Below are 21,572 nucleotides of genomic sequence, written 5' to 3'. Positions count from 1 at the left end.
TTTTCTGGGTTTTATTTGTTGATCTGTGTGTTTTTTTGGAAATGTGTGGAGAGAGTCAAACTTATGTGGCCACCATTACCTGGGCTAACCATAATCCCCCCCACCCCTCATGTTTTGATACACTGTCAGATTACAGGAATTAACAACTATATCCTTTTTTTTTATACCCACCATGCAGAGACATGGTTCGGCAAAGACTTCTTATGTAATACTTAGCCTCAGTCCTTATGCTGATGTCTCCCCAGTCATTTCGACGGCCTGAAGCTCTTCTAGCAGAGTCTTGAGGAAGGGCTCTTAAGAGTAATATTACCTGAATTACTTTATGGTCATAAGAACTTATTTATGGATTTGATATCTAAAAGTTGGTGTATCTGGGGCGCCTGGGTGGCGCAGTCGGTTGAGCGTCCGACTTCAGCCAGGTCATGATCTCGCGGTCCGTGAGTTCAAGCCCCGCGTCGGGCTCTGTGCTGACAGCTCAGAGCCTGGAGCCTGTTTCCGATTCTGTGTCTCCCTCTCTCTCTGCCCCTCCCCCGTTCGTGCTCTGTCTCTCTCTGTCCCAAAAATAAATAAACGTTGAAAAAAAAAAATTAACAAAAAAAAAAGTTGGTGTATCTGGATATAAAAATTATTGGCTTCTGTTTTATTTCTGTTACTTTGTTGTCTCTGACATAAAGTGTTGCTTCCAAAACATCTGGTGAAAATATGATTTGCTTTCCTTTACAAATAATATGTGTGTTGGTTGTTGTTCTGGTTGTTCTTGTTGTTTTGGTCACAATCCCCAAACTATTTCTTTTTAAGCCCAGTGCTTTTATTAATATAGCTCCTGGTTGTTTTTATTTTTTAAATCATTCGTAATTGTTTTTCATAGATATGAGCTGTGCCTTTTTAATATGTTGTTTCAAGTTATTTTATTTCACATATTACTCTTGACTTAGAGTTAGTGTTGATGTTACTGTTGTGTTCCAAGCATCTTGGTTTTCTTCTTCAGGATCTCTCAACTATACATACATTGGATTTTCTTTGCCTATCTTTTATATTTGCCACTTATTCTTGAATTGCTTTTTATCTCTTTTGTTCTTAAAAAGCTGTTTATCTCAAGACCTTATCTATTGCTTATTCACCGTTGTGTTTTCTCTAAACACATTTGGTTTATTTCTGAAATGACTTTTTCTTTTATTTCTATATTTTTCCTGAGTTCTAGCTTATTTATGAATTTCAAATTCTGATTTATATTGTTCTTTCATAACTTCTATCATTTCCTTATTTATTTTGCCTCATTTTGAAATAGTAGATGTATCAGCCAGTGTTCTCACAGAGAAACAGAACCATTTTAGAATTTGTACATACTTATGTTAAGAGATTTATTTTAGGGAACTGGCTCCCGTGACTGTGGGAGCTTGCAACTCTGAAATCTTTAGGTCAGGCCAGCAAGCTGGAAATTCAGTCAAGAGTTAATGCTGCAGTGTTGAAGCAGAATTTCTTCTCCATTTTTTTCTGAAGGTTTCCAACTGATGGAAGAGGCCCCATCCACATTATTAAAGGCATTCTCTTTTACTTAAAGTCAACGGACTATAGATATAAGCCACATCTATAAAATATCTTCACAGATAAACCTAGGTTTGATTAAATAACTGTATACTATAATCTAGCCAAGTTGATACATAGGCTAACACTCATATTAAGTTATGGCGTTCATTTATACATTGTGTATGTTCTTACAGTTATTCTGCTTCATATTTTCTTTTTCGTGTAATAACTATGTGAAATTAGACTGTGATCCTTTTTCTGTTGCTTTTTTTTTTTTACATGAAATTAATTGTCCTGATCTTTAAGGAGGGTGGGTCAAAATAACTTTTCTAACTTCATGGCTGTAGAGTTACCTCTTCTGTTGTTTTGTAAAGTATCCAAAAAATGAGGCTAATACTTTCTGAGATCTCCAGATTCTATTTCCCTCTCTCATTTATCTGTAGCTTCTCTTTCCTTTGTCTTTATTGTCCCTTTCCAACTCTATTGGGATTCTTTTCCCTGTATTTTTCATTACAGATCCTTGTCCTAGGAGGTATCTTTGGGTCCTTGGTTTAGGGTTCGTAGGTCCTAGCTTCTCCTGCTCTTTCAGACATTATCATGGACTTCATGGACTTGCTTAGAAATGGAAAGTGCAACAACCCCTCTGGTTAGAGTTGCTATCCTCGAAATGTCCTGCCGTGGTTTCCACTGAATACCTATCACTGATTTAGGTGGTTCTTCCCTTCTGAGGTCTACCATATTTGCTTTCTTTTCTTCCTTATGCTCATACATGTGAGTCTGGTTGTTTTAGCTGGTTTGTTCTAACCCACTTATATTTGGGGATTTTGACAGATACTTTGTCACCAAGTTTTATTATTGGCATTGTCCAGTGTTGTTTGTTTTATTGGTACTATCCTAATTGTTCTCTCTCTGCTTATAAAGAAATTTGGGTAGATTGAAAAACTACATCACCACTAACCCTTCACAATTTGTTTTATTTTTTAAACTCTTCTTTTTTCCTCTTTTTAAATAGCCTTCCTTCTACTATTTTGGGTTTTCTCTGTTATTATTTTATTAGCATCTTCTACTAAAAACAGAGTTTATTCACTTTCAAACTACCTTATTTCTTTTGTATATATTGAAGGATATAAATTTCATTTTAGGAGTTATTTATACTATATGCTACATTTTGATAACATTGAATGCTTTTATTGTTTATTTATACATATTTTGTAATTTCCTTTGTGATTCCTCCTTTGCTCCACGAATCACTCAGAAGTAAAGTTTGGGCTTTCTATTTTAAGAATTATATGTGTCCTAAGATTTTCTTCTACCTTTATGAGAAATTCTAATTTTATTTCACTAATATCAAAAGCATAGTATGTGTGATAACAATTCTCTGAGATTGGCTAAGACTAATTTTGTAAATAAGGTCAATTTTGATTAAATGTTCTATGTAAGATTGGAAAGAATATGTTTTATAATATTGGTAAATTTTAGGAAGTGTGTGTGTGTGTGTGTGTGTGTGTGTGTGTGTGTGTATCTTTTACGGGTTTATCTGTAGTTTGAGAAAAGTGTATCAAAAATATACCACAGTATTTGTGACTTTTAAATTTTTTCCTAGTAATTCTATCAAATTTTGCTTTATATAACCTACAGGTTTAAGGCAATCTCTATCAAATGCCAACACCATTTTTCACAAAACTGGAACAAATAATACTAAAATTTGTATAGAACTACAAAAGACCCCAAGTAGCCAAAGTGATGTTGAGAAAGAACAAAACTGGAGGTATTACAATCCCAGATATCAAGCCACACTACAAAGCTGTAGTAATCAAAACAGTATGGTACTGGCACAAAAATAGACATAAAGATCAATGGAACAGAATAGAAAGCCCAGGAATAAACCAATTAATCTATGACAAAGGAGGCAAGATTATACAGTGGGGAAAAGGCAGCATCTTCAACAAATGGTGCTGGGAAAACTGGGCAGCAACATGCAGAAGAATGAAATGGGACCACTTTCTTATACCACATATAAAAATAAGCTCATAATGGATTAGAGACCTAAATGTGGGACCTAAAACCATAAAAATTCTAGAAGAGATCACAGGCAGTAATGTCTCTGACATCAGCCACAGCAACATTTTTCTAGATATGTCTCCTAAGGTAAGGAAAACAAAAGCAAAAATAAACTATGGGAACTCTATCAGAATACAAAGCCTTTGCACAGCACAGAAAACCATCAACAAAACAAAAAGACAACTTACTAAATGAGAGAAGATATTTGCAAAAGATATATCTGATAACGGGTTAATATCCAAAACATATAAAGAGCTTATACAACTCAATACACACACACACACACACACACACACACACACACACACACACACACACACAATCCAATCTAAAAATGGGCAGAAGACCTGAATAGACTTTTTTCCCAAAGACCTACAGATGGCCAACAGAGATGTGAAAAGATGTTCAACATCACTCATCATCAGGGAAATGCAAATCAAAACCACAATGAGATATCACCTCACACCTGTCAGAATGGCTAAAATAAAAAGCACAACAAACAACAAAGGTGGGTGAGAATGTATAGAAATAGGAACCCTTGTGTACTGTTGGTGGGAATGCAAACTGGTTCAGCCACTATGGAAAAGAGTATGGAGATACTTTAAAAAATTAAAAACAGAAATACCATATGATCCAATAATTCTACTACTGGGTATTTATCCAAAGAAAATGAAAACACTAATTCAAAAAGATGTATGCATCCCTATGTTTATTGAAGCATTATTTACAACAGCTAAGATACAGAAGCAACCTAAGTATCTATCAATAGATCAATGGATAATGAAGATCGCTTATCAGTAGATGAATGGATAAGGAATACACACACACACATACGCACACACAAACACACACACACACACAGGAATATTACACAGTCATACAAAAGGATGAGATCATGCCATTTGAAACAACATGGGTGGGCCTAGAAGGTATGTTAAAGTGAAATAAGTCAGATTGAGAAATAAGTCATAGGATTTCAGTCATATGTAGAATCTCAAGAAACAACGACAGCAACAACAAAGAATAAACAAAACACAGAATCAGACCTATAAATACATAAGACGAAATTATGGTTGCCAGAGGGAAGGGTGGCAGGTCGGGCAAAATGAGTACAGGGGAGTGGGAGATACAGGCTTCTAGTTATGAAATGAATGAGTCAGAGGAATAAGACACGGCATAAGGACTTTGTCAATGATATTGTAATAGCAGTGTATGGAGACAGATGGTGGCTACACTTGTGGTGAACGGAGCATTAATGTAAGACCTTGTGGAATTGCTATGCTGTATGCCTGAAACTAATGTAACATTGTGTGTCAACTAAAATTTAAACATTTTTTTCTTTACATATTTCAGGGTTATGTTATATCTTCTGGTGATTTTTTTCTCTTTTTTCTTACACACTGTCACTGATCCTATCATTTCAAACTTATGACATAGTTGGTATCATAATCCCCCTTTTACAAGCAAAGACACTGATACACTCTTTGCACACGTATATCTACATGAAATGTGTACACATTATAAAACTGTTACTCTAAAGGTGAAATGACGTCCCAATGCTGGCTGAAGTAGACCAGTGTTGAGACTGAGACTGATGATATTAGGATGTGGACCAGTATCCTTCAAAAGAGGAAAGAAAAAACATTGTAAATGAAAGAATGTGAAGCAGAAAAAAAAAGAAATAAGGAAAATGTGACTGATGAAAGTGATAGTGACAGTCAGTGATCCGTGAATAGTAGGACCTCAGAATTCACCATGTCTTGTTTTTAAGTGTAGGATCTTGTCTCATCCATTTTTCTTTATCCTCAGAATCTGCTGGAGTACAGTCACCTGCCAGACACTTGAGAGATTATTATTATTATTATTATTATTATTTTACTAAAAAAATTTTAATGCTTATTTATTTTTTAGAGAGAGGCACAGAATTGAGTAGGGGAGGGGCAGAGAGAGAGGGAGACACAGAATCTGAAGCAGAATCCAGGCTCGGAGCTGTCAGCACAGAGCCCAATGCGGGGCTCAAACCCACAAGCTGTGAGATCCTGACCTGAACCAATGTCAGATGCTTAACTGACTGAGCCACCCAGGTGCCCCTATTATTAATATTTAAAGTGTGTATTTATTTTTTAGGGAGAGAGAGCAGGGGAGAAGCAGAGAGAAAGGGGGACAGAGAATCCCAAGCAGGCTCTGCACTGACAGCAGAGATCCCAATGCAGGGCTGTAACTCACAAACCACAAGACCATGACCTAAGCCGAAGCTAGCCCCTCAACCAACTGAGCCACCCAGGTGCGCCGATTATTTTTGAAGTAAAATAAGAATCTTATAGGGTTCTTTTATTAATTTATTTTCAAGTTAGTTAACATACAGTGTAGACTTGGCTTCAGGAGTAAAACCCAGTGATTCATCTTTTACGTATGACACCCAGTGTTCATCCCGAAAAGTGCCCTCCTTAATGCCCGTCACCCATTTAATCCACCCCCAACCCCCACTCCAGCAACCCTCAGATTGTTCTCTGTATTCAAGAGTCTCTTATGGTTTGCTTCCCTTTATGTTGATCTTATTTTTCCTTCCCTTCCCCTATGTTCATCTGTTGAGTTTTTCAAATTCCACATGAGTGAAATCATATGATATCTGTCTTTCTCTGACTTAATTTGCTTAGCATAATACCCTCCAGTTCTATCCACATTGTTGCAAATGGCAGGATTTCATTCTTTCTCATCGTCAGGCAGTATTCCATTCTTCATCCATTCATCAGTTGATGAACATTTGGGCTCTTTGCATAATTTGGTTATTGTTGTTGATAGCACTGCTATAAACATTGGGTGCATGTACCCCTTCGAATCAGCACTCCTGTATCCTTTGGATAAATTCTGGTAGTGCAATTGCTGGTTCTATTTTTTAATTTTTTGAGGAACCTCCATACTGTATTCCAGAGTGGATGCACTGGGTCGCATTCTCACCAACAGTGGAAAAGGGTTCCCCTTTCTCCGCATCCTTGTTATTTCGTGAGTTGTTAATTTGGGCCACTTTGACTGATGTGAGGTGGTACCTCACTGTGGTTTTGATTTGTATTTCCCTGATGATGAGGGATGTTGAACATCTTTTCACCCCTTTGCTGCGCAGAAGCTTTTTATCTTGATGAGGTCCCAATAGTTCATTTTTGCTTTTATTTCCCTTGCCTCCTGAGACATGTCAAGTAAGAAGTTGCTGTGGCTGAGATCAAAGAGGTTGTTGCCTGTTTTCTCCTGTGGGATTTTGATGGTTTCCTGTCTCACATTTAGGTCTTTTATCCACTTTGAATTTATTTTTGTGTATGGTGTAAGAAAGTGATTTAGTTTCATTCACCTTCATGTTGTTGTCCAGTTCTCCCAGCACCATTTGCTAAAGATAGTGTCTTTTTCCATTGGATACTCTTTCCTGCTTTGTATAAGATTAGTTGGCCATACATTTGAGGGTCCATTTCTGAGCTCTCTATTCTATTCCACTGACCTATATGTCTGTTTTTGTGCCAATACCGTACTGTCTTGATGGTTACAGCTTTGTAATACATCTTGAAGTCCAGGGTTGTGATGCCTCCAGCTTTGGTTTTCTTTCTCAACATTACTCGGGCTATTAAGGGTCTTTTGTGGTGCCACACAAATTTTAGGATTGTTTGTTCTAGCTCTGAGAAGAATGCCGGTGCAATTTTGATTGGGATTGCATTGAATGTATAGATTGCTTTGGGTAGTATCAGCATTTTAACAATATTTGTTTTTCCAACCCATGAGCACAGAATGTTTTTCCATTTCTTTGTGTCTTCTTCAGTTTCTTTCATAGCTTTCTGTGGTTTTCAGCACACAGATCTTTTACTTCTTTGGTTAGGTTTATTCCTAGATATTTTATGGGTTTTAGTGCAATTGTAAATGGGATTGATTCCTTGATATCTCTTTCTATTGCTCCATTATCGGTGTATAGAAATGCAACCAATTCCTGTACATTGATTTTATATCCTGAGATTTTGGTGAATTCCTATATCAGCTCCAGCAGTTTTTTGGTGGAGTCTTTCAGATTTTCCAGGTAGAGTACCGTGTCATCTGCAAAGAGTGAAAGTTTGACTTCTTCTTTGCCAATTTGGATGACTTTTATCTCGTTTTGTCGTCTGGTTGCTGAGGCTAGGACTTCCAACACTACGTTGAACAACAGTGGCAAGAGTGGACATCCCTCTCATATTTCTGATCTTCGGGGGAAAGCTCTCAGGTTTTCTCCACTGAAGATTATATTAGCTGTGGGCCTTTCATATGTGGCTTTTATAATGTTAAGGTGTGTTTCTTCTATCCCGACTTTCTTGAGGGTTTTTATCAAGAAACGATGCTGTACTTTGTCAAATGCTTTTTCTGCATCTGTTGACAGGATCGTATGGTTCATATTATCTTTTCTTCTATTAATGTGGTCTATCATGTTGACTGATTTGTGAATATTGAACCAGCCCTGTAGCCCAGGAATGAATCCCACTTGATCGTGGTGAATAATTCTTTTAATGTACTGTTGAATTCAGTTTGCTAGTATTTGTTGAGAATTTTTGAATCCACGTTCATCAGGGATACTGGCCTGTGATTCTCCTTTTTAGTGGAGTCTGTCTGTTTTGGGAATCGAGGTAATGCTGGCTTCATAGAATGAGTCTGGAAGCTTTCCTTCCATTTCTATTTGTTAGAACAGTTTGAGAAGAATGGGTATTAACTCTGCCTTAATTGTCTGGTAGAATTCTCCTGGGAAGCCATTCTGGCCAGGACTCATTTTGGGGGAGATTTTTGATAACCGATTCAATTTCTTTGCTGGTTATGGGTCTGTTCAAATTTTCTATTTCTTCCCGTTTGAGTCTTGGTAGTGTGTGAGTGTCTAGGAATTTGTCCATTTCTTCTAGATTTTCCAGCTTATTGGCACATAATTTTTCATAGGATTGTCTTCTAATTGTTTGTATTTCTGTGGTGTGGGTTGTGATCTCTCCTCTTTCATTCATGATTTCATCTATTTCGGTCCCCTCTCTTTTCTTTTGAGAAGTCTGGCTAGAGGTTTATCATTTTTGTTTATTCTTTCAAAAAACATTCATTGATCTGTTCTACTGTTTGTTTTTTTGTTTGTTTTGACTCTACATTGTTTGTTTCTGCTCTAATCTTTATTATTTCCCCTCTTCTGCTGGCTTTGGGCTTTATTTGTTGCTCCTTTTCTAGCTTCTTTAAGTGTAAGGTTAGGTTGTGTATGTGGGACCTTTCTTGCTTCTTGAGATAGTCTTGAATTGCAATGTACTTTACTTTTAGGACTGTCTTTGCTGCATCCTAAAGGATTTGGACTGTCATATTTTCATTTTCATTTACTTCCATGTATTTTTAAATTTCTTCTTTAACTTCCTAGTTAGCCCCTTCATTCTTAATTAGGATGTTCTTTAACCTCCATGTATTTGGAGGCTTTCCAAAAATTTTTCCTGTGGTTGATCTCAAGTTTCATAGCATTGTGATCTGAAAATATGCGTGGTATAATCTCAATCTTTTTGTACCTATTTGAAGGCATTTTCTGACCCAGTATGTGATCTGTTTTGGAGAATGTTCTATGTGTACTCGAGAAGAATGTGTATTCTGCTGCTTAAGATGAAATGTTCTGAATATATCTGTTAAGCCCATTTGGTCCTATGTGTCATTCAGAGCCATTGTTTCCTTATTGATTTTCTGCCTAGATGATCTGTTCCATTGTTGTAAGTGGAGTATTAAAGTCTCGTGCAATTATGGTATTATTACCCAAAAGTTTGCTTGTTTGTGATTAACTGAATTATGTATTTGGGTGTTTCACATTGGGGGCATAAATATTTACAATTGTTAGCTCTTCTTGATGGATAGACCCCTTAATTATGGTATAATGTTTCTTCATCTCTTGTTACAGTGTTTGTTTTAAAATCCAGTTTGTTTGATATAAGTATGGCTACTCTGGCTTTCTTTTGACATCTGTTTGCATGACTGATGGTTCCTCACCCCCTCACTTTCAATCTTCAGGTGTCCTCTGGTCTAAAATGAGTTTCTGGTAGGCAGAATATAGATGGATCTTTGTTTTTTATCCATTCTGATGCCCTGTGTTTTCTGATTGGGGCATTTAGTCCATTTACATTCCAAGTGATTATCGAAAGATATGGATTTAGTGCCATTGTGCTATCTGTAGATTTCAGGTTTGTTGTGATGTCTCTGGTTCTTTGTAGTCTTTGCTGCTTTCCACCCACAGAGTCCCCCTTAGGATCTCTTACAGGGCTAGTTTAGTGGTCACAAGCTCCTTTAGTTTTTGTCTGGGAAAGTCTTTATCTCTCCTTCTGTTCTGAATGAGAGCCTTGCTGGATAAAGGATTCTTGACTACATATTTTTCCTATTCACTCCCTTCTGGCCTGCCAAGGTTCAGTAGACAGGTCTGCTACCAACCTTGTGTATTACCTTGTAAGCTAAGGACCTTCTGTCCCTGACTGCTTTCAGAATTCTCTCTTTATCTTTGTATTTTGCCAGTTTCACTATGCTACGTCGTGGTGTTGACTTGGTTTTGTTGATTTTGAAGGGAGTTCTCTGTGCCTCTGGGACATGGATGCCTGTTTCCTTCCCCAGATTAGGGAGGTTCTCAGCTATAATTTGTTCAAATAAACCTTCCGCCCCTTTCTCTTGCTTTTCTTCTTCTGGAATGCCTATGTGATGGATATTGTTTCATTTCACAATCATTTAGCTCTCGCATTCTCCCCTCGTGATCTAGTAATTTCCTTTCCCTCTTTTTTTTCAGCATCATTTTCCATAATTTTATCTTCCCTTTCACCTACTCTCTCCTCTGCTTCTTCCATCCTTGCTGTCACTGTATCTAGTTTATTTTGCATTTCATTTATAGCGTTTCTTAATTCATCATGCCTAGTCCTTAGGTCTTTGATCTCTGCAGCAATAGATTCTCTGTTGTCTTCTATGCTTTTTTCAAGCCCATCTATTAGTCTTATGACTATTATTTTAAATTCTTGTTCAGATATATTGTTAATATCTGTTTTGAGCAATTCTCTGGCTGTAATTTCTTCCCAAATTTTGTTTTGGGGAAGAATTCTTCTGTTTCATCATTTTGGCTAATTTCTGTCTTTTGCATGTTTTAGTAGCTTGTTATGTGTCTGCACCTGCAAGTACTACTACATTAAAAAGGGGTCATTCACGGTTGAGGGCCTGGCACTTCAGGAAGTGTTTTTGGCATCTGTTGCATGCACTCTATTGTTGTGTTTTGGCTGCTCTATCCCACTGGTCAGTCCTCTGCAGAGGTCCTCCTTGCTTGTAGTGCTGGAGTGTTTGGACCTTCCACCAGGTGGGCTTTGATTTGTTTGTTGAAGTAACCATGGAAAAAAAGGAAAGAGGTAGGGGGGAGGCCTGATCCCATAAGAAAAGAAAAATGAAAGGGGAGAAAAGAAGACCAAACAGAGAATCAAAAAACTATAAGGCTTAAATCCAGAGAAAAAGAAAGGAAAATAAAGAAGGAAAAGAGATAGAAAAGATCTAAAAAAATAAAGTAAAAATGCCTGAACAGACTATATATATATTAAGAACTGACCATAAACAATTCAGAAACTATGAGCCTTATTCCAATAGAAAAAAGGAAGAGGGTAAAAAGAAAAAGAGAAGAGAAGCAAAAAAGAAAAGAGAAACGAAAAAGACAACCAGACAGGCAAACAACAACAATAACAACAGCAACAAACAGTTGTCCGTTGGTGCCAGGGACAGGTGGCTGTGCTGGTCTGGAGGAGAGGCTGGCCGTATTGGCTCAGTGTCAGTCTTGTTCCAGTAGATGTGCAGTTACCAGGGGCAGGGTTTGGTGTAAGTGCCCCGCCTCCACTGGGGGCCGCTGTGCTTCTCTCTGAAGCCCCACTGTGTCGGTGATGGGGAGAAAACTGGCGACACCCCAATCTCTCCTTCCCACGCCAGGTTGTCTCAAACCCCTGTTCAGGCAGCCCTCACAGGATAGCGAGGGCATTCAGCTTGACCTGTTCCTCACGGTTCTCCAGCACCTTCTAGGTGCCCAGTTGGGATTCAAAACCCAATGTCTTAAAGGACCCCTCACAGCATGGATCCTGTTCTGATGTAGAGCCACTCCACTCTGCTGATAAAAGGCTGACAAAAGACTGGGTGCCTGGGTGGCTCAGTCAATTGGGCTTCTGGCTTCGGCTCAGGTCATGGTCTTCCAGTTCTTGCGCTTGAGCCCCGCATTGGGCTCTCTCCTGTCAGCACAGACCCGGTTTCGGATCCTCTGTCCCCCCGCCCCTCCCCGCCCCTCCCCTGCTTGTGCTCTCTCTGTCTCAAAATAAATAAATAAACTAAAAAAAAAAAAGGCCTTTGGCTGGCACCTGCAGGGTCTTTGTCATTGGGGAGGCAATAAACCCTTTTCCCAAAGTACTCTGGAAAGGGGACTGTTTTCCAGTATCCCCCTGAGATCCGTGTACCAGGCTATGCGCTCCAGGGGGAGGTTCCTCCTCCACAGGAGCACCCAGCGGCTCCTGGCTTAGCTTCGGAGAAAGTCGGCGTAAGTCGTGCACTTTTGAAACCTCCGAGTTTCAGCTCCTAAGGCTGTTTGCAAAATAGAAACTATCACTCTCTGTATTTCTCATTCCCCCATCTATGGTCTGGAGAGGTTTTCCTTTTGTGCCAACTGAGTCCTGACTTTTACAACCCCTCTCTCTTTCACTCCCTTTTGTCTCTGCACAGAAAGGGCTCCCTCCCTTCCATGCCTCTGCCATTTTCTCTCCACCACTCCATATACATGCACCTCCATCCACCACGCTGCCTCTCTCTGCCCCTGGAGGTCCTTCAGCCACTCTGCAGATCCATTTCCTGGGTGGTCCAAGTGATCTCTCCTCAATACAGCTGTGTTTGAGGGACCAGGGCAATCCCAGTCCCCCTACTTCCCTGTCACCTCAACTCCACAAAGAAGCTTAGAGTTTTTAAGGGAGACTACTGAAGTGTCTTGGAAAAGCTACATTGCCTTTCTTTGTCGTATTACTTTGTACAATTTTAAAGCAATAAAATGTTTAGTCATTCTTTCTTTCAATGATAAGGACACAGAAAATTCAACCCTGCCTCTGAATACTGAGGTAAAAATTCTGGGGCAGACCTTTGGTTTGAACTATGGTACCTTCTTTTTTTAGATTACGTTAGAGTATGAAGGAACATCATTTCTTGAGTGGAGTGTGCCAGGAACTTGTTCAGTGAAAAATAAAAGGTAAGATTTTTGCTGCTGATGTCAATATAATGTGTGTATTTACCCATCAAAAAGTATTCATATAGTGCGGACAGTCAGATTTAAGGCAGTGATTGAATGTAAATTTCTTCCCATTAAATAGATGTGAGAAGAAAGACAAGATCTCTTTGAAAATAGGATATGGGGTGCCTGGGTGACTCAGTCCGTTAAGCATCCAACTTCGGCTCAGGTCATGATCTCAAGGTTCATGGGTTTGAGCCCCGCACTGGGCTCTGTGCTGACAGCTCAGAGCCTGGAGCCTGCTTCGGATTCTGTGTCTCCCTCTTTCTCTGCTCAACCTCTCTCTCTCTCTCTCTCTCTCTCTCTCTCTCTCTCTGTCTGTCTCTTTCGCTGTCTCTCAAAAATGAATAAACATTAAAAAAAATTTTTTAAAGAAAATAGTATAAAAGTAAAATATGCTGTATGTTTTATTTTTCTTGTTAGCATACAATTAATGTTTTTAGGCTTAAAAAGTAGGGAATTTTTCCTAACCTTGTATGCTTATTTATCTTTCTGTTCTTTTTAAATACTAGCTCAGCGAGGACAGAGCTGCGTTGTTCTTCTCCTGGTGTTCATACTATAAGACCAATTGTTGTGGGCCCAGTGAGTTGATTTTAATGATAACTTATTAAATCTTGAGTAATTATCTCTGTTACACTTTATTTCCCATATTTTGAGCTTTCAACCTAACTTAATCTGTTTTAAATAGTATGTGTTAGTCATAGATAAGAGGTATTTTTAAATTATTATCAATAGGGCATTAACTTCTAGATATATCTCATAGAAAATGATGTTATGAAATGGTATGCGATTTTACCTTAGCCTTTTTGTCAATAAGTATGTGAAAGCCTCAGTTACCACCTTCCTGGTAACAATACTCCCCAATGAGTGGGTCTCACATCGTATACTTTTATAACAATTCCCTGGATTAAAAGCCATTTCTGGCAAGTTTGTTTTTACTATATTTTCTTCAATTCGAGAAAGCATTTGTGAATGCAAATACATAAGAATGATGTTGAATCCTCTCTGGGTTACAAAAAAAAAAAAAAGAAAAAGCTAAGCATCAAAAACATCGGCTCTCTACTAATTAGTAACAGGTACCGGCCAGGCATTCATAGCTGATATTCCCACGCAAGTGTATCTAAAGCCACTGCCATAGAGACTGCGTGTGACAAAATTTGACTATATTTTGGGGCTTATGCCTTCTTCTTGATTTCTAATCTTTATTTTCAGAGAACAAGTAGAGTGATGCAGGAGTGGCCAAATGAATATTAATTCATTTTTTCAAAACTCGTAGATTGAAAAGTATTTCAACTTGAGGTTTTTGAGTTTATGAATATTTACCAGTTTCATGGACACAATTCTGAGGAAGTAAAGGTTTACTCCTTTTCCTTTTGTTGTGTGTTAGAAGCCCAAATGTGCAATGTTACATACACACAAATACATGCATAGAGAAGAGTATCTTTGTCGTTTACGGATAGTGCCATCAGATCTTATAACCTTTAAGGATGTACATGTGACTTTAGAAATACATTCAAAACCACTCAGATATAACAATCCAAAATGTCTCCAGGCATTGCCAGTGTACCCTGGTGAGCAAAATCATCTCTGATTCAGAACCATCATGGAAGAAAATGAATTGAATTGCATTTCAGTGAGTAAGACTGTCCAGGAAAACTCACTATTTTCCTTTATACACTCACAGAGAACATTCTGTTACCACATGAAGTATAAGGGGTTGGTTTCCATACTGACTAATTCTCTGATACCAGCTGACTGTCTTACAATTCCAAGTTCTGGCATTTTCTACATGGAGTTAACTTCCCATCCACAAGGTTAAGGGCTCAGTCCCACAAGACTGCTCCATTTCGGATGCCAACTGCAAGTCCCAGTTTGTCACCTGTACTCATGACTGACTGTCCATAAATCCAGGTTCCTACAACCTTCTCCTCAGGGTCCATAATTTGCTAGAACAGCTTGCAGGACTCATGGAAATGCATTTATCGGTTATAATAAAAGATATGATAAAGGATACAGATGAACAGCCAGAGAAGAGCTACATAAGGCAAAGTCTGGAAGGGCCCTGTGCACAGGAGCTTCCGACCCCATGGAGCTGGGTTGTGTCACCCTGCCAGCACATGGACATGTTTACCAACCTGATTTTTATGGGGCTTCGTCACATAGGCATGATCAATCATTAGCTCATTTTCTAGTCCTTCTCCCCCCTCCAAAGGGTGGGAGGTTGAGGTAAAAGTTCCAAGCTTCTAATCATGGCTTGGGCTTTCTAGTGACCAGTTCCCATCCTGGATCCCACCCCGAGTCGCCTCATTAGAACAAAAGGGATTGAGGATCTCTGTGTCAGACCCTCCCGTCGTTCAGGAGATTATAAGAGTTGTAGGAGCTCTGCATCAGGAACTGCAATCAAAGACCAAAGATTAGCAGGAACTGGGTGCAAAGACCAATACATAACAAATTTGTCACTCATGATAGTGAATTCGTTATTACAGAGAATAGCTACAGAATTGAACTAGTATTACATGAATATTTGTTAGTTCTATTCTGAAATTTGTTCATTATACTTCCTCTCATCTTAGATCACTAATTTAGTGCCTCTGTGACTTTTCTGCCTGTATCCAAATTTGTATTTAAAGCTACCTTAATTTCCTTTTAGGATTCAGAAGAAGAACGCAATTTGTCTGTGCAAAGTTCTCATATCTGCTTCCTGTGGTATTATAGAGTTATGTAAGTAAGGCAATGTTGAATACAAAGATAATTAATGCTTTTTAAGAATAATTAGATTTAACTTTTAATTAACCACAGATGGATTATCTACATTATACTTTTCACATAAGCTTGCACTCACCAATCAAGCTATCCTCAAATAAAATGCCAAACTAATATTGGGAAACGAACAATAAAAGTAACAATAGCAACCACTATTTGAACATATATTTCTAATGTTCATACTTGATGTAAATTATCTCTCTCACTTTTCGTAACAAACAGAAATGTAAGTATTGTTATCTTTATTTTATAAATGCGGTCATGTAAGCTTGGGTAGGTTAAATAACTCGGATAATAATACACAGCTACTAATAACTAGCATTGGGATTTGCCGCTGGTGTTTCAGACTACAGGGCTCTTTTAATTCCATTATATACATAGTTTCTCCAACCCATGTTAACATGAGAGTGAATGAAAATAACTAAAAAGAGAAAACTGGCACAGGAGAAAATAATTAAGTGCATTAGAAAATCATCTGATAAGTTAAAACCATCAATGAATCAGAATATTTTTCAGTGCAACAGTCAAGGCAATATCCTAAGCCCTGAATAGGATACAGGGAACTGTCTTATGTGGCCCCTGCTCCCCAGAGGACTCAACAGCCTCGCATTTCATTGGCCACAGGGATTACTTGAGGACTGACACATGACCCAGGCAGTCGCCAGCAGAATACTCGTGTCTTCTGTAAAGCGGAAGTGGTTGTTGCCGATAGTTGTCTTGGTTCACGTGGTCCCTTAGAAGTCAGATGACTCTGCAGTGTATATGCAATTTTTGGACTAGAAGCCCTGATAACTAGATTTTAGCAAGCCCTTCAAGGAGTGCACGTTCCGTTCCTCTCAGAAATGCTGCCACCTTCCCAGACTCTTACCAAGAAGCAAGGATGGAGTCTCTGCTGCTCCTGAACCTGACAGGGTTCTGTCCTACTTGCGGATTTCAGATATGCCAATCACCAGCTTTCTCCTGTGGGTTTCAAACCAACTGAGAAACAGACAAAGGCTAATTTGGAGATAAAAATTCCCTGTACAGCAGAATTGGAGAACAGAACCTTCCTCTCTGGCCACATGGGTTATTTTCTGCTTCCTCCAAGCAGAGACCAGGGGGGCCATCAGAGAAGGCAATCTGCCAAAAAAAAAGCGTTGAAAAAGCATTGATAGTCAGTTTCACGAGTTTCCAGTCTCACTCACACACACTGAGCCCCAAGAGCTAGTGACGGATATGGGCTTCCATACTGCTCTGATCTGGTCATGAATCATGAAAACAAAATCGGAAGAAGCAGCACCTATCTAGGGGGGGCAGTTAAGCCCAAAGACACAGCTCAGTGGGAGCTAAGTGTTTTTCTGTTACGTAAGTGGTAAAAATGTACACAATTTATCACCTGTAAAAATACCATTTACAGAGTAAAATGAAACTAATACTCATGTATTCATCACACAAGTCAAGGAAGAGAACATTACCAGTACTGTAGAATCTGCTACTTAGAAATGCAGAATCTGGGGCCTCATTCCAGACCTCCTAGATCATTACCTGCATTTGAACAAGATCCTGTAGTCATTGTATGTACATTATTGTTTAGCAAATCCCATTCTGATGCACATGAACAAAAGTTTCTCTAGGATATAGACCTAAAAGTACAGTTGGCTAAAAGTAGGATATGCATTTGTTCAAGTTTACTAGGTAATGACTAAATGCCTCTTGAAAAGATCGTTCAAATCTACGTCTACACCAGCCGTGGACTACATCTACACCAGCAGCAGATGAATGTTCCCATTGTGTTACTTCCTCACCAATACTCAGTATTATCTGACTTTAATTTTACAATCTAGTAGATGTGAAATTATGTCACTGTGCTTTTTATTTGCATTTCCCTGATTACTATTGAGCATATTTTCATTTATTCATGAAGAATTTTTCTTCCCTTTCTGTTAAATGAGGATTTTTACCCATTTTTGAGTTATTTTTGTTTCAGAATAATTTATAAGATTTCATTCTAATGACTAGGACATTATTTATATATTTCAATATATATATATATATAGAAAGAACTTATCCCAGTTTATGCAACTTTTCACTTCTTATGATCTCTATTGATAACAGAGGTCCTTGCTATTATAGATGAATTTGCCAGCCCTTACCTTAATTGGTTTGTGACTTTTTAAATCAATTTAAGAAATTTTTTCCTCCAAGTTCATAAAAATAGCCTCCATGTTGTTTCCTGAAAGGTCCACATAGTTTTGACTTCCACAGTTAGGTCCTTAATCCATCTGGAGTTAGTTTTTGTATATACTTGGAGATAGGGATCCAATTTTATTTTTTCCATGTGAATAATTAATCTAATCAGACCCATTTATTGAATAATGTATTTACCTGTAGTGCCTGCTTTATCATACATCGATTTTCCATGTATGCATGTGTTTCTTCCCAGCTGGCTCTACTGTTCAGCTGATCTGTTTGTCTGCTTAATAAACACTACATTATCTTTATTACTATAATTTCATATTTCAAATCTTGATGAGTGACAGTGCAAATCCCTGGCCCACTCTGACCCCAAGTCTTGTTCTTCTTCATGAGTCTCTTAGCTTTGTCTATTTTTCCTCTGGCCTATTTTTCCTCTTTATGAAATTTTAGAATTGGTTTGTCAAATTCCACAAAAACTCTAGTAGGGATTCCTATAATTTGTCTCAATATTTAAATCAATTTGGAGAGTTTCAGCTCAAGAATAATACATAACCTTCCATTTATTTAGGTCTTTTTATATGTCTGCCAAAAAAATTTTGCAGTTTTTCATAAAAGTGCCTGGACATTTTTATTAGACTTATTCCTAGGTGCTTTATATTTTTGTCTCTACTACACTCAGTTTTTTAAAGCTACATTTTCTATATTTTCTAACCAGAGCTTCTTGTTGTATAGAACACAATTTACTTTTGAATATTGATTTTTGTATTCAACAATCTTGCTAAATTCTTATATTAATTCTAACAATTTACTTATATATTCTCTTGGAGTTTTTACAAATCCTATCACCTGCAAATACTGATGGTTTTCTTTATCCCTTTCCAAATAAGTATGGCTTTTCTTTCTTTTATTCTGACTGCTTTGCTACAATATTCAAACACAATGTTTCCTAGAAGGGTGAAAGCAGGCCTCCTTGTCTTATTCCTGATTTTAAAAGGGAGGCTCTCATTTCACTAATTTTGCAGAATATTTATTACAAATTATGAATTAACCTTTACCCAGTTGAGGAACTTCCCTTTTATTCCAAGTTGGTGGTGAATTTTGCGTATGAATCAGTGTTGAAATTCATTTAAAGTTTTTCTACTTGCACTTCAGAGTTCATATGGTTTTTCTGTTTTACTATGTTAATGATGAAAAATAGTTATTAATGTTTCTATATTAACCTAACCTTGTATTTCTGGAATAAGCCAACTATTCCAGATTCCAACTACTCCAGAATTCTTGATGAATTCTCTTTCATTTACATTGATGAATTTTCTTTGTTAATACTGTGTTCAGATTTTTTTGGTGTGAATTTCATGAGTGAGTTTGGCCTGTGGTCTTACTCCCCTTGTGCTAACATTTTCTGCATTTGGTATCGGGATTGTGCTAGACTCATCAGGGAAGTTAGGAGTGGTCATTCTTTTCTATTCTGAGAGATTTTGTGTAACATTGGAAGTATATGTTCCTTAAGTATTTGATGGAAGCTTGCACGGAAGTTTACTTGGGTCTGGATTTCATATGTATGTGTGGGGGGGGTAGATTTCCTAAGTGTTAATTCCATTTTTTAATGGTTATAGTGCTATTTTGGAATTACAATTCTTGTAAAATCCATTTCTGTAAGTAGTACTTTTCCAGAAATTTATTCATGTCTTCAGTTAGCCATCTTAATATCAACTTTAATATCATAAAGTTGTCTGTAATATCCTCTTATGAGTTTTAGTCTCTGAGGTGGTTGTAGTGTTACACTTCTGTTTTAACATATCTAATAATTTTATTTGTGCCTTCCTTTGTTTCCATGTCCTTGTGGTATTCCTCTTTTATTAGTATTTTCAGAGAACCAACTTTTGGCTTTTTGAGCTTGTCTATTGCAGTCTATTTCATTTCGACCCATATTTTCTATGATTTCCTTGAGTTTGTTTTCCTAAAACTTAAATTGGCTATTTAGCCCATTAGGCATGAGGCTCTCTTTTTTTCTAATGTGCGTGTTTAAGGCAATCACTTTTCTTCTAAGTACTTCTGTAACTGTATTCAACAAGTATTGCAAATACCTCCTGTGATTTTTTTTTTTATTGCTCAGAAATAATTTTCTAATCCTCACTACAATTTGTTTGACCCATGAGTTAGTTAGAAATGCGTTTTTGGGGGCGCCTGTATGGCTCGGTTGGTTAAACATCTGACTCTTGATTTCAGCTCAGGTCATGATCTCACAGTCATGGGATCAAGCCCCACGTCAGGCTCTGTACTGGGTGTGGAGCCTACTTGAGAATCTCTCTTTCCATCTCCCTCTGCCCCTCTCCCCCACTGGTGCCCTCTTTCTCTCAAAATCTTTTTTAAAATACATTTTTCAATTTACAAACCTATGAGTGTTTTTAATTATAACCTGATTGTATTGGGATAAGAATTGCTGGAGGAAATTTTTGACCTAGCATCTAGTCAGTTTTTATAAATGTCCCATGTGTACCCATAGAAAATACATTTTCTTATTGTTGGGTCAAATATTATAATCACAGAATTAGTAGATCAGATTTGGTAAGTGAACTGTTCAGATCTTCTGTGTGCTTACTTGACTCATTGTTGGCTTGATCTATCAATTAATGAGAGGGCTCTGCCAAATGTCCCACTAGGATGGTAGATATGTCACTTTTCCTCATAGGTACCTAAGTTTTTGTTTCATATTTTGAGGTTATCTTTTATGTGTATATAACTTTGGAATTACTGAGCCTTTTTGAAGAATTGAAACCTTATTTGTAGTGATCTTGCTTCTCACCTGTAATACTTTTTCTTTTGTTGCCTCATGTTCTGTTTTATTTTATGTTAATATATTCATGGGTCCTTATCCATTGATTTTTCAAGTTTTCTATAAACTTATATTTTAAGTGTTTCATTAATGAATGCCTTGAAACTGGATATTCTGTTTTCTAAAATGACAATCTTTGGCTTTTAATTGGGCAATTTGGAGCATTTATGTTTATTGTGATTACTTAAGTTTATATTTATGAAAAAAATTTAATGTGCTTTCCATTTACTTACTTAATACCCTTTATGTCTTTAGCATGTTTTAACCCTAATCATGCCTTGGTCAATATTTTCATTCTAGTCAGTTCTTTTCTCCTTTTTCCTTGACTTTCTTTTTTTCCTGATTTAATTTTCTTTCATACTTGTTTAGAAATTATGAATCGTATGTCTATCTTACATGATACTCCAGTAATTTTAGATGTATCAAGTCTAAATTTAATCAATACATTTATTCTTCTCTTGAACAATACAACAATCTTTAGAATACTTTACTCTGATATTATACCTCTTTTTTAAATTTTTTTTTACATTTATTTATTTTTGAGAGACAGAGAGAGACAGAACAAGCAAGGGAGGGGCAGAGAAAGAATGAGACACGGAATCCAAAGCAGACTCCAGGCTCTGAGCTGTCAGCACAGAGCCTGACGTGGGGCTCAAACCCACAAACCATGAGATCATGACCTGAGCTGAAAGTTGGCTCTTAACTGGATACTTAAGTCGGACACTTAACCAACTCAGCCACCCAGGTACCCCTATTTTATCCTCGTTCTTGAAAAATAGTTTCTCTGAAAATACAATTCTGGGTTGGTTGCTGTTTTCTCCCAAGACTTTAAAATTATTGTCTGCTAAATACAGAGAACAAACTGAAGGCGGATGGTGGCATTGGGGGGGGGGATGGAGGGGGAAGGGAGGGAAAATGGGTGATGGGCATTAA

The 21,572-nt window shown here is 37.6% G+C and overlaps 1 protein-coding gene across 5 annotated transcripts in view; it reads left to right on the top strand.

Moving 5' to 3' along the window:
- Positions 1-21,572, top strand: part of CATSPERE (catsper channel auxiliary subunit epsilon) — a 195,511-nt gene that overhangs the window by 15,606 nt on the left and 158,333 nt on the right. For all 5 annotated transcript variants that reach the window (XM_045049408.1, XM_045049409.1, XM_045049411.1 and 2 more), the window contains 3 exons: positions 12,753-12,826; positions 13,378-13,447; positions 15,516-15,586. In XM_045049408.1, the coding sequence (XP_044905343.1) occupies positions 12,753-12,826; positions 13,378-13,447; positions 15,516-15,586 (215 nt within the window). The remainder of the gene's footprint in view (positions 1-12,752; positions 12,827-13,377; positions 13,448-15,515; positions 15,587-21,572) is intronic.

The sequence above is a fragment of the Felis catus genome, chromosome F1, assembly GCF_018350175.1.
Source record: "Felis catus isolate Fca126 chromosome F1, F.catus_Fca126_mat1.0, whole genome shotgun sequence".
NCBI classification, from domain to species: domain Eukaryota; kingdom Metazoa; phylum Chordata; class Mammalia; order Carnivora; family Felidae; genus Felis; species Felis catus.
This window is presented reverse-complemented; position numbering and strand designations above follow the sequence as displayed.